This window comes from Maniola hyperantus, chromosome 10 (genome assembly GCF_902806685.2).
Source record: "Maniola hyperantus chromosome 10, iAphHyp1.2, whole genome shotgun sequence".
Lineage (NCBI taxonomy): Eukaryota > Metazoa > Arthropoda > Insecta > Lepidoptera > Nymphalidae > Maniola > Maniola hyperantus.
In genome coordinates this window covers 15,486,366-15,500,915 of record NC_048545.1, presented here as the reverse complement: position 1 = coordinate 15,500,915, position 14,550 = coordinate 15,486,366, and the positions used below count along the sequence as shown (strand labels likewise).

Sequence of the window (14,550 nt, the reverse complement as noted above, 5' to 3'; positions counted from 1 at the left end):
ATGTCCAGCTGTGGACGTCTATCGGTTGATGATGATGATGATGATGATGGTATTACACTCGGAGCAATCAAAGAGTTAGTTGCAAGAGGTAAAACTAATGAAATGAATCTAATTGCAGCCCGCGTGTGTTCCTTGCGCGTGAAAGGCAACGCTTCAACAATTAGGGGAATGTAGCGAGTAGAAAACAATGTGTCCCTCTGTTTAGCCCTATGAGCCCTTCCAGCTTTCGTGTCGTGGTGATACATTCGTCGTTATTTAGTGCGGGACGTCGCGTTAGTTCATGTTGTTTAGAGAGCTATAAATGTTGACAGTTTATTAGTTTCCGATCTGCATTCAAAGTGGGACGCCCACCGGTGTTCTTACTGGTAGGTACCACTAATCCTAAAGTGAACGTTTACCTGTGTTTCTGAATAGACGCAAAGATATTATATTTTACTAGCTTATGCTCGCGACTTCGTCCGCGTGGAATTAGGTTTTGAAAATCCTGTGGGAACTCTTTGATTTTCCGGGATGAAAGTAGCCTATGTCACTCTCCAGGTCTTTATCTATACCCATGCAAAAAACTCACGTCGATCCGTTGCCACCGTTGCGACGTGATTGAAGGACAATTTGTGACTAATATGTGAGTAGCTCACGTCAAACTCATTTTTCGTACCACTTGCACAAAAAAGTGACATTCTATGCCACAAAAAGCGAACATAACAATAGTCATTTTTAATCTGTTAAAAACAGGGAAAGAAAATTGTACTGAATTTTATTCATCCTCTAGGTATGATTTAAATTTGGAATACCTACTTACCGAAATTTATACTGAACTACATTTGTGTTTACACCATTGAGTTTGTATATAAAGCATTATACATCTTTTTGAAAAAGGAATACGCATTTATTATGCAGTTATGATTATTAAATAAAATTACGAAAACCGACGAGGCCGTATGAGCTTGATGTCTTTGCTTTTCCGACAAAAAAAATATTAGTCTAGGAATTTGCCGCATTTTTGTTTTCTTCAAATACATAAACGTTAAGTTTATTTTAATTTATTTTTACAAATAAGTTAATGTTCTAAAAATACGTTTCATAAATGCTTATCTCATATTATTATTGTGTTAATTTATTTCGCAAATGGTACGAAAAGTAGAGTATTTTCCTCGGTGATAAAGCTGTCTTAGTCTTGGGGGAACTTAAATCGTCACCCGCGACAGAAGACACTGCTTTATCCCCTTGGTTAATAATCTACTAATTTTGACTAATTTCTTAAACTGAACACTTTCATGTATAGATTTTGATATAAACTTGTGAAGATACTTACTAGGGGCTCAATTTGAATGCCATAAGTCTACTTTGGCGCATTAGTTTACAAATTGTGAAAAACAAAATTAAATTTGAATTTCGCGGGCAGACCCGTGTCTTGCTTTAATGTCGAATTAAAACAAGTCTGAACATTATGCAGTGTACATAATAATTTAATTTAGTAAGTTAAATCTCTTAAGCCTTAGAACCAGCCGCAGACTATGCGCGCCCCCTGGCATCGCGCCAAACATCAGCCTCGCAGCTAAATGCAATTAACATAATGAGACCTAACGACTGTATTAACTTTGATAGACGACACTGTGTTACTGTCAACTATATAATATGGTAACACTGAATAAATTAAAGAACTTGCCTACTTAGTACTAATCTTTGCAAATCCTTTCTCCAAAGCAGCGATATAAATGTTCCACTAGATGGGGCGCTTCATAGTAACAACATGTTCCAAGGAACATCGGTGGCCGCACTCCTGTCAATCATAATCCGCTTTAAACACAGCTTGTTTATAAAAATTCTACTTGTGCGATAAATCTAAATTATTATTCACATAGGTAGCTTTAGAACCAACCTATAGTGTGTTTTAACTTATCTATGCTCGTAAAACCAATTGCATCTAAAGTGGATCACAATTGACACGAGAGTGCGGACACCGATATTCGTTGGAAGAAGTTACTAATGTAGTGCCCCATCTAGTAGACAATTTATATCGCTGCTTCAAAGGTTGTAGGAGATTGCTTTAACAATAAGAGGCAGCATTTAAGCAGGTTTAACATTTTCTTCAAAAATCCATAAAACATATAATATATGGAGCAAAAAAAACATCTATAATTATAACAGCGGGGCGATTGTCTAAAACCTGCATCAATCATTATTACAATCTCAATTGTTCTGATTGGCTGAATTTGTGCGATTCTTGTTGCAACAATGCATTGTGGCCAATAGTGAGCGAGCATTAACCAATCAGAGATGATTGCGATCGTGACATTGTAGCTGTCAAACAACCGCGGTAGGGCGTCAGGTAAAGCTAACTGACTGATCCATCAACACACAGCTCAAACTACTGCCAGAATTTGGCATGCAGATAGCTATTAGGTATGACATAGATAAAGGTTTTTTTTTAAATTCAATCCCTAAGGGGTGGGGTTTGAAATTTGCGTAGTCCACGCGGACGAAGGCGCGAGCATAAGCTAGTTATACCTATATGTTATATAATTCTGTTTACTGTACTTCTAAAATAGGCTTGTACTTCGTACAGCGCTGTTCCCAAAGCGCACTGAAGCCTCAGAAGTAGTTCTGCAGAAAACCGCAAACCTCCCCAACTTTGCCCTGCGAGGGAAACAAGACAAGTACCATGTATTGTGTGCCTTGTGTGAATAAAGGCATTACTAACGTCCTAACTCGTCTTGTTTATCCTCTCTGTTACATTTCTAAAAATATTTTGCTCTTTAATAAAATCTCCTTCGTTGGTTGACAGAGATGAGCATGTTCTATGACTGGCATTACCTAACATGCATTATCATCATCAACCGATAGACATCCACTGCTGGACATAGGACTTCCACACGCCACCGTCTTGCGCCGCCGCCATCCAGCGGCTCCCTGCGACTTTTGATGTCGTCTGTCCACCTGTAGTGGGGGGTTTTCGTACGCTACGTTTTCCGGTGCGAGGTCGCCATTCCAGCACCTTGGGACTCCATCGTCTACCGGCTCTTCGAACTATGTGTCCTGCCCATTGCCACTTCAGCTTCGTAACCCGTTAAGCTATGCCGGTTAATTTGGTTCTCCTAGGGATCTCCTCGTTGCTACGTGGAGAAACTCCAAGTGTAGCTGTTACTTAGTTCAAATAACAGTCCATCCATCCATCAGCCTGTTTGCGTCCACTGCTGGACATAGGCCTTTCCAAGAGCGCGCCACCAAACACGGTCCTCCGCCTTCCTCATCCAACCGCTCCCCACCACCTTCTTCAGGTCATCGGTCCAGCGGGCGGGGGGTCGCGGTCTCCACTCCAGAACACGTCTGCCCCATCGGCCATCGGTTCTGCGACAGACATGGCCTGCCCATTGCCACTTCAGCGCGCTAATCCTTTGAGCTATGTCGGTCGCTTTTGTTCTTCTGCGAATTTCCTCGTTCCGGATTTTATCCCTGAGAGTGATACCCAACATAGCTCGCTCCATAGCACGCTGAGCGACTTTTAGTTTGTGGACGAGGCCAACTGTCAGTGTCCACGTTTCCGCTCCATACGTCATCACAGGTAGGACACACTCGTTGAAGACCTTAGTCTTAAGGCTTTGCGGTATCGACGATTCGAAGACCTGTCGTAGCTTTGAAAATGCTGCCCAGCCCAGCTGAATTCAGCTGAATTCTTCTTCTTCTTCAAATAACAGTACTCAAATCAAATTAAGTGCCATTAATTGGCATTCATGTTGATTTGATTATTATGACTTTTACGGAAACACAGATTAAATCAATTAATAAACAGAACCCCCTAGGGCTCATGAACGAGTATCACTCAATGTCCACTACACGTTGTGGAGTCACACTTAACAGTGATGCGACGTGCGAGTAGGTAGTAGGTACTGTACGAACAAATTAATATTGGGGAATATTCCCCAATATTTAAATGGTTTAGATCTGAATTTGACGTGTGAAATATTGACGATAGCAATTATTGTCATACACATACTAGGACCACTCGATATGAAATAGTTAAACACTAAAATAATGTTAGAGCTGTGATAGCGTAGTGGTTAAGACGTCCGCCTTCTATTGGGGAGGTCTTGGGTCCGATCCCGGGCACGTATCTCTATCACTTGCTTTAAGTGTGAAGGAAAGTATCGTTAGGAAATCTACATGCCTGAGAGTTCTCCATAATGTTCCAATTCAATTTTAAATTCATTACCTAAAGGAGTTAAATAGGGGATGAAAGTTTGTGTGAAAGCCTGTTATTTTTCAAGTAATAATCATGAAAATTGGCAATTAGACCTTTGGTTAAAAATCCATACTTCCATACTAATATTATAAATGCGAAAGTGTGGCTTGTCTGTCTGCCAGCTTTTCACGCATCCTGAGGACGGACAGAGGCTACTTTTAATCCCGGAAATTCATAGATTTTAAAAAACCTAAAACCACGCGTACGAAGTTGCAGCATCATCTAGTTAAGAAATAAGAGTTTCAGATTTTTTTGAAAATCAACCTCTTCACTGATTTTCAAAAATCTCACTAAAGCGAAGTCAGGGGTGGTCAGCTAGTTTACTACACAAATGTTTCGACACCTGGAACCTTCTAACCCACAGGGTAGTGTCACATGCACGCGTCACTTTTATCGCGTCGTGAATAGCGTGGGGTTCGTTCACTGCGTACTTTACCCCTCAGTTTATTTGTTCTGTCGATTGCACGGTGTTCCCACGATTTTGGAAAAATTGTGTGAATGCGGTTTGTTTGCTATAACGGCGCCTGTATCAAGATAAACACAAAATAAATGGTGCTATAATTTATGGGCAGGGTAAACTATTGTGCGTTCAAAAAACACCAGTCAGAAGTTATGATAGATAGTATCTTATTAATTTTACCCTTACGTTACCTATCTAAATATATAAAAGGAAAAGGTGAGTGACTGACTGACTGACTGACTTACTGATCTATCAACGCACAGCTCAAACTACTGGATGGATCGGGCTGAAATTTGGCATGCAGATAGCTATTATGATGTAGGCATCCGCTAAGAAAGAATTTTTGAAAATTCAATTCTAAGGGTGTGAAATAGGGGTTTGAAATTTGTGTAGTCCACGCGGACGAAGTCGCGAGCATAATCTAGTGTAGTTATAACCAAGTCCATCTAAGCTACTAAAACGGTTGTTAATTTCAATGTTTAGGATGACAAATAGATCACAATCTTTATGAATGCATTAAATACCGACGCTTGACAAAAATTTAATTTACCCCAAAGAAAATGATCGTTAAAAATTTTGATAGAATTCGTCCCTTTTGTTATCTTAAAAGCTTTAAAATCCGCTTGAGTAATTCCATAAAATTATCTTTGAACATTAGACGAACCGAATAAGTTAATACTTAGGTAGGTATAGGTAGGTATCTCATAATCTGCCTTTTTAAGTTTTTAGATTATTTGGTTATTTTCAGCAAAAAAACTGGCCAACTGTTCGCACCGAGGGTTCCGTACCTTGGATGGATAGGTATGTGTAATTATTTTATTGCATAAACTAGCTTATGCTCGTGACTTCGTCCGCGTGGACTACACAAATTTCAAATCCCTTTTTCACCCCTTTAGAGGTCGAATTTTCAAAAACCCTTTCTTAGCGGATGCCTACGTCACAATAGCTACCTGCATGCCGAATTTCAGCCCGATCCGTCCAGTAGTTTGAGCTGTGCGTTGACAAATCAGTCAGTCAGTCAGTCAGTCAGTCACCTTTTCCTTTTATATATATAGATTATTATCTCCAACTGCAAATTATAAGTTTGTAATCGCGAATTTTAATGTGATATAACTATCAATTTACGGTTTTCGGATTTTTTCTTTACCTTGCGCTATAAGACATTGCTTTGTGCCAAATTTCATGATTCTAGGTATAAGGGAAATATGTACCCTATAGGTTTAATCCCCTTGTGAGTGTCGTGGTCAAAATATTGGACATAAATGGCTGTAGTTTTTGATTGCGTTGACTTAGAAGTTTGATTTTCATAGCTCCAAGGATTGTAGACCTAAAATATTTCATATTAATCAGTACCCATCATAGAGTTATGATACTAGGTACCCATATTATAAATGTAAAAATGTGTTTGTTTGTTGGTTTGTAGGTTTATTGGTTTGTCCTTCAATCACGTCGCAACAGAGCAACGTATCGACGTGATTTTTTGCATGGGTATTGTTTAAGACCTGGAGAGTGACATAGGCTACTTCTTATCCCGGCTAAACAACAAGTTCCCACGGGATTTTTAAAAATCTAAATCCACGCGTACGAAGTCGCGGCTATCAGCTAGTCCAAATAACTCCTAGTTATCCTAAGAAAAATGGTCTTGAAAGACAAACGCAAAGTGAACCTATGGTGGGTACGACGAGGAACCTTTTAGAAGTACGATACCCTAAAAACTAATTTTTAACAACACTTTTTTACGTAAATCTAGAGCACACTAGAGATAACAATCCTCCCCTAAAGGACAATTTTAACAACACCTCGTTGCTTTTTAAACAAAATCATAAAATCGACGATAAGAACCCTGAGAACTGTGGCGACCTCAACCCAGGTGACGGGCACTTAAGGAGGCGTCCAATAAACACAGTATTAAAGTAAGCCGCTGTAAAAAAGCTATTTCTGTAAGAAGTAAGGCTGCCTAGCAACGACGCGATTTAGCTTCTACAAATCACTAAGGTCGATCGGGATCGTATGCACGTTCGGTCGCAAGTGTTTTATAGAGCTTGTCAAAATCATCATCATCATGATCAACCCATCGCCAGCTCACTATTTAGCTCAAATTGAGAAGAGTTTGGCCATAGTCTACTAGGCTGGTCAAGTGCGTATTGACAGACCACACCTTTGAATACATTATGAAGATCACTCAAGCATGCAAGTTTTTGAATAAAAAATAAATAAAATCATTTTATTTCAGGTTTGGGACCCATATAAAAACATGTTATAATTAAAAATTAAAATGCGTATAAAAATATTTAGTTAAAATCATTTAAAAATCATTTAAAAAAAATGAATAGTCATTTTGCGTTCGGGATCTGGTGTACCCTTAGCCAGTGTTTATAGAACACATTGTCAGGGGATGCCTGAGCGACGACTTTGATCATTTTATTATTAGAATTACGGACGGTTTCCCAGAAACCCGCAATTCTATTTCGTATAACGGCGTAGTAGTCCGATTTTTACTTCCTTCACTGTTAAAGTAAGATTTAGTTGCTTAAAACGCGAATAACTCTGAAAAATCAGAGGTGCACATAAATTAAAGCGAAACATCCGGTGATTGGGTAAAAAGACTTGTCGTTAGTAGCCGGCCTTATTATAAACTTAAAATAAGTATCACCCCGTATTCGCAGCATCCGGGGATGATTTATCATTTTTTCGATCAGCCTGCGGGCGACTGTGATAACTATGGGGTTAGTGACAGCTTTCACCCCGGATTAACTCGGTATTGCGGCGGAAAAAATTTAATAGCTTTTTTCGGCCTTTTTGACCCACCTTTAATATTATGGGGTTCTTCTTGCCATTGAACTTGTGAAGTGAGGTGAAAGTAAGGGTACGGGTTTTTGTCGAAGGTACAAAATAAGAGTGTAAATGACGATTTACTTTGTCACTCAACGGGCGATGGTGAGAGCTATGCTTAGGGTTTCTGTACGTGATCAAATCAGAAATGAAGGGTTGCCGACATAGCTAAGTGGGTTGCGAAGCCACGCCTATTCGCATTTTGGTTTATTCCATCTAACCACCGAAGCCTTAAATTTTAAGAACACTTTAAAATTGGAGAACATCTTAAGAATTCAAAAGACTTCTACTTAATATTTAAAAACATTTTTACATTTAAGAAATACACTCTGCAACAGAATTGGACATTTCAGGAACTGGACTTAGCCGACAGACATTGGAATTGGTAATCGGTGAAATGGATATTCGGGACAATTTCACATGAATTTATAAAACCATCAGATGACTAAATTACAAAACGTTGCTCTGTGATATATATTTTAGCAGGTATTTTAGCAGATTATTTAATAGAATTGTTCGCACCATTATAGAATAAAGCACATTGATCAAATTCGAATAATTACGATTGGTCGCGTATGAATACAGTTATTTATCGGCGTGCATTGTGTTTGGAGCCGGCAGTTGCGCCCCATGGCCCCCATGGCCCCCATGGCCCATCATTACTGATATAAATAACGCCGACGCAGCGCGAATGCAAAGTGCCATTGAGTGAGTGTGATCAAATGTTACTTCCAAAACAATGGATTCGACATACACACGTATGTGGTCCTGCATATTGATTGATATAAGAGGAAAAGGTGACTGACTGACTGTGGGGGTGAAATTGGAGTTTGTATTCTCCATGTGGACGAAGTCGCGAGCATAAGCTAGTTGATTGACATTTTTAACAACTTGTTTTTTATTAAACTCAAACTCAAATTCAGAATTTTGGTACAATTTTACGCTTCCTGATTGTCATAAATTTTTATTTGTAAGATGATATGATATAGTGGTGATAGTTAATACGTACTTAAAACTAAAGCTACGAGGGTTTCAAACGCGTCCAGGTCTGAGAAGAGCCCACAACAAACTATCAAAATTGTTATTTTGAGATGAGCGTAGTGGTTTCTCTTTTGATGTCCATCGTTAACGACCAACGTCTCAGATCCATAAATGTCGTCACTGGCAACAATGTTCGAAGACTTTTGTCTCCAAGCACTTAGGAGTTTTGGACGAGAAGACATCTTAAAGCTTCCTGAACGCTGACCAATCACTCATTAAATCCATCAAAACGCCTGTTTTCTTTTTAAATATTTAAATTCTGTCCTGACATAATCTCCACATTTTTCTTATCCAGATTCCACACTGTTTTCCTTCACCAAAAAATTCATGATAATGTTATATTTTATGCAGTTTGCAAAATACGTTGCAAGAAATTTTGGCATCGTATTCGTTTGTGTACCTAACCTCCGACATGTTATATTGAAGCAGCGTAGAATCTTTCCTCGTGTGAGATTATGTTTCTATCAGAGACGTTTTCTGCAGTGAAACATTAAACTGCTTAAAAAATTGCGAGTTTATTGTAAAGTTTTGGCGCAACTGCACAAAAGATTCTCCACGAACGCATTTAAAGACCACGGAAAGCTTTTTAAAAAATCAACTTCGCATTCGTAACATATTCCACCGCATTACGCGAAAGAGAACAAAAACAGATCCGAGCAGACTTTTCAACGAGCACGTCCGAATGAAAGGCTTTCACCGAGCGGACAAATATTGATAAAGTTGATCGGTTTTAATAGTTATTTACCGTGGCATCGAGATGAGGTAAATACTGGTGTATTTGCTTGTCGATTCAATTTGTCCGGTCCCGACCAACTCCAATATTTATGTTTGGACCTTACTTAGGGCTATTGCATACGATCGACGGCATTTCTCAATAGAATCAGCTGCTCGATTGCGGTAGAATGACAGCTACAATGTCACGATCGCAATCACCTCTGATTGGTTGACGCTCGCTCACTATTGGCTACTATGCATTGTTCCGTCAAAACTCGCACAAATTCAGCCAAAAAGAACAATTGAGATTGTACATTTAATGATTGATGCAGGTTTTACGAAATCGACCTACAGTTTTCTGAACGCGGACAGATGTGGTGGCATATCGTAAGACCTCTAAATTGGCACTAAGTACAAAACATAATAACTTTTTTTGAATGCTTAAAACGTAAATTAGAGTTATTGCGTGATTGTAAACAGTCAGGTAGGCACATATTGGTGTCTATCCTGATTGTTTCCAAATTTAGAGTATCTGCACCTTTTTTTTTAAATATTGCTTGAAAAATACGGAAAACGAATTTTATATATTTTAAAGGTTTTAAATTTTAGTGTACTCTAAAAATTTCTTTTTCTTCTTATTTTGCTCCTCTACAAAATAATAGGCTCACGAATGGCAGCTAAGGTCACGAGGTTCGACAGTTCTAATTAATTAAATTAGGTTAGTCTGTCATTTTCTTATTACGTTAGTAAGAAAAAGATGCTCTAAAATTTAGTTGCGCTCAGAATCAGTATGTATTGTTGCAATATAAAAGTATACCGTTCACCCATTCCTGCCAGACAAACTGCTTGCAACTAGTCAATTTTTTCGAACGTTTTGAATGTAAGCTCTATAGCAAATAGCAAAAATAAGATTTAAAATGGGAAAGAGAAAATAAAATATCTTATAGTAGTATTTTATGAATTTTGTGGGATCGATTTCAGTCTTTTGTCTGTATCTGTCCTTAGTTGGAATATACTTAGCAGTGGCAGGTATTTGCGTAGAGCGATCAATGGACACTTATTATGTTTTATTGATAGTGATAATATTGGGACTGGCGTATTTATTTACTTGTGTTAAGAAACTGGCCAATTGAGACGTGATAGTCAGTAAACATGGCAGGGACTTTTCATATTAGAATTGCGATATTCAATAGCGCTTACGAACACGAAGAAACCAATATTGTAGGTGTTTGAATAGAATCAAATAGCTAAAGTAGCACTATTTTATAATAAAATGTAGAATAGGTATACCTAGATGTTAAAAATAAAGAGCATTGAAATATCATGTATTAAAATAAATTACTTTGGCGATTTACTTTAGTAAATTTCCTGAAAGTGGTAAAGATTCTAACATGTATTTGAACATTAAAATTCCTTATGCGATCATAAGTGTATACCAAACCATATCTAACAAAATTATAAAACCTTAATATTATTTTAAGCTGATAAAAAATTCATGTTTATTGTATACCTACCCAATGATATTAGAAGAAAAGCTTCTAATATCATTGTACCTACCTTAATTCATCAAAATTAAACGAAGAAAGATGTTTTTTTTCAATAAAGTTTGTATATTGTTTCCATAAAACTTATATTTATTGCATTTGTTAAAAGCTACTGAATAACTTTAAAAAAATTGATTTTAAGTAAGTATAATTTATTTGCACACTACATAATTTTTTGGTTGAATATACCACGACCAAATATTTATAACTTCACAAATTAACTCTGTGCGTATTTCAATTTGTCAACAAGACTTACCTGATGGACAGAGGCAGTCACCATAATCCCGGATACTCCGTCTCGGCCTCCAGTAGCTCGGCGGTCGCGACAGCACCTCCCTTCTCAACCTCTCCACCAGCGGCTGCTGCGGCTCCAGCACCGCACTGCGTAGCGCCAGATGCTGCTCCTCCAGCAACGACAGCCGGTCCTGGAGCCCGTGCTGCTTGTACAGGCTGTACCCGCTCGAGATCAGGCTCATGGCACACGCACACCATAACACAACACAGTACAGCCACGGGTCCCCTGGACATCTTTCACATTTCTCCCATTTCTTCTTCTCCTTCTTTTCTTCTTTTTGGTTCTTCTCTGGAGAAGCTTTCCCCGGAGGTTTCCCCCCTATTCCTCCCTTGAATATCATGGCTACGTTGAGATCATGTAGTTTGGAATGTCACCATTTTCGCGAACAGGATTTATTTTGCGTAAGCACTAACGACGCGTCCTATTTCATATTAAACTCAAAATTTTCAAAATCGTAAATCTCACCCGTGAATTGAAATTGAATCTCAAAAATTTTCAGTGGAAAATCTTTAAGTTTTCAGACGCACAATGGGCACGGTTTCACGTTCATCACAAATCTCAAAAATTTTGACAGAAAATCTCACTTATTTTCGAAAATTCCGAGTTTTATGATATTTTCTAAATCAGAATTAAATTTTGATGCGTGAATTCGTAGTTTTTTTATTCAAATCGTTGCGAAGTCGTATTTAGGTACGATGGTACGCGAGAATACGAGGGGAACGCAACTACGTCCTTCCCTGCAGACAGGCGGCACGCCACTGGCTCTATAGAATTCTCTGTATGGTAGAGACTAGAGTTGATGCGACAAAAGCTTGGTAACAAGTTGCCGGTTTTGGAAATATTTTCTTGTTCTAATAAAAAAGGATATTTCTTTATCATTGGAATGAATCCAGTTATACAAGTATGGCATTTATAACAATCTGGAGTTATGTCGTAGTTATTAAAGTTTCTTGCTAGCCTTTATTCCAAGTAGAATTAATATTTCAGAAGCTTTTGTAAAAATTGTTGGAATCTCAAGATATACCTACATACAATATACATATCTAATTTAAATTTAATATTTGTTTTTGTTCTAATCTATTTTATTTAATGATGTCATAATAATATTATATGTAGCAAATGTCTTTACATTTTGCAATTTAGTTTGGATAAACTTAATAATATTGTAAAGATTAAGATAATAATATTGTGTTGAATAATTTATTTTGAGATATATTATAATTTAATCAAAAAATTATGAATTAAAGTAGCACTAAGCTCTTAAAAGTCTTGGTATCCGTGAACTCAGCAGACATTAAATTAGATTTATTCCTAGCCCGCAGATCAAAAATAAAAAGATGTTCTCGTCACATACAGATGTGTTCTATAGTTTCTGATGCTTTTGTTTCTGGCGATCTTACCAAGAAAGGCAGTTTATTTATTTTATAATTTATTTCCATAAAAACAGAAGATTACAATGTTGATTTGTTCGTGCTCGTAAGCGCTTGGCGGCTTGTCTGAGCACTGCACATTCCTCTAGCGTTAGCTTCACAAAGTTGAAATAATGATCTGCTAACTTTCGTTCGGCAGCAGATCATTTTGAAGCAAAATGAAGTTTTGGTTTTAATCATCATCATCGTTATCAATCGATAGACGTCCACTGCTGGACATGGGTCTCTTTAGGAACTTCAACACGGCACGATCTTGCGCCGCCTGAATCTAATGGCTCCCTGCGACTCTTTGATGTCGTCTATCCACCTAGTGGGGGGTCTTCCAACCATAGATAATATACTAATACGGGCTTCCAACACTGCGCTTTCCGATGCGAGGTCGCCATTCCTTAGTTTTATTAAAATAGTATTAAAAATAGTAAAAGATTTTGGTTGCAATATGGACTTTAACCAATATTACATACCAGATTAGGTGCAGGCAGTTAGGCGTATGATCGATGCTCAGTGGGAGGTTGCGTATTGCATCTCAACTCACGCAGAAGGAGGGACTCGGAGGGAACTACCTAGTTGTGTGGACTGATTAGATTAAAGATAATAATATTAAATGGTTGCATGACTGGTGTAAGAACTAGTATTAAATAACACGAGGATTAATAAAAGGCTTCTATCTAAAATCCATACTAATATTATAAATGCGAAAGTGTGTCCGTCTGTCTGTCTGTCTGTTTGTCTGTCTATATGTCTGTCTGTCTGATAGCCTTTCACGGCCTATCCGTTTAACCGATTTTGACGAAATTTGGTACAGCGAAAGCTTGCATCCCGGGGAAGGACATAGGCTACTTTTTATCTCAGAAAATCCAAGAGTTCCCATGGGATTTTTAAAAACTTAAATCCACGCTAACGAAGTCGCGGGCATCATTCTAGTAAAAAATAAAAATAAAAATATTTTTTATTCAATTAAACTTTTACGAGTGTTTTTGAATCGTCAGAGGCCACCTACCACTGGTTCGGAATGCCTTTCCTACCGAGAAGAACCAGCAAGAAACTCGGCAGTTGCTCTTTTCAATCTCCTATCAGTAGATACATTTTTAGTATCATATCAAACTAAATTGCATAAATAAGTGTAAACATAATATATTGTACCACCTTTTTATGCCCAATCTGCCAAATAAACGAAATTCAGATTTTTGATTAAAAGATAAAAACACAAGATAATAATAAGGCAGTTACCATAAAACAAAATTTATAAGTGCTACAAATGAAATTATTGATATTGAGATGCTACTAGGTAAGTATACTAAAACCATCATCATTAATGTTTAAATAGTTAAACCTATAACTAAAAATAAAATTAGAAATTCTTAATAAAAAATATTCATCTTTAGATAAAAAATAACGACCTAAAGCAGGTAGAACTTTAAAAATTAATTGTTAAAAAATACCATAATCGAATTAACGTATCAAATTTCTCATACACAAATTATATTTTATAACATAACCCTCAACGTCTCGTAGATCTGTATCGGCATTAATTAAATTTGTACGGAATGAAAAATTCGGAGATGTTTTTTAGGGGATAGGTCAATTAATCTCTTTAATAGAGTCATTAAGAACCATGTGGCAGCCTCAAGCGCCGCTAGTGGCCTGAGAAAAAAAACTCACAGACCTTTGTAGTCTCATAAAGTTTTACTAATAACATTAAAGAATAGTGTCTATTCTTTCTCTAATACTATTTAGTTGTCTTTAGTTAGTATGTAATTACACAACTTCATGATCTATATACAAAGAAATATGCTTCATAATCTAATGGTACTTTTGAATTTGTGATTGTAATGATTTTTTACTGTATCTATCATACAGTCATTTTACTAGGTACCTGTGCAAGTATGTTATTATAATATTTTTTTTCTTTTTTGGCTTATAAGATGACTTCGAAAGGTGTTTTTTGTGGATTAACTACAAAGATCTTTTGCATTAAATTTTTTTTTAAATAT

General features: G+C 37.3%; 1 protein-coding gene across 12 annotated transcripts in view; it reads right to left on the bottom strand.

Moving 5' to 3' along the window:
• The window catches only part of LOC117986168 (collagen alpha chain CG42342), a 440,414-nt gene that overhangs the window by 258,961 nt on the left and 166,903 nt on the right, over window positions 1-14,550 (bottom strand). For 9 of the 12 annotated variants that reach the window (XM_069501550.1, XM_069501553.1, XM_069501541.1 and 6 more), the window contains exon 1: window positions 11,088-11,872. The exons of 2 other annotated variants lie outside the window; for them this stretch is intronic. In XM_069501550.1, coding sequence (XP_069357651.1) covers window positions 11,088-11,466 — 379 coding nt within the window. In that variant the 5' untranslated portion in view covers window positions 11,467-11,872. Of the gene's footprint in view, window positions 1-11,087; window positions 11,873-14,550 lie in introns of those variants that run through there. One more of the 12 variants, XM_069501542.1, reaches the window with a different exon arrangement.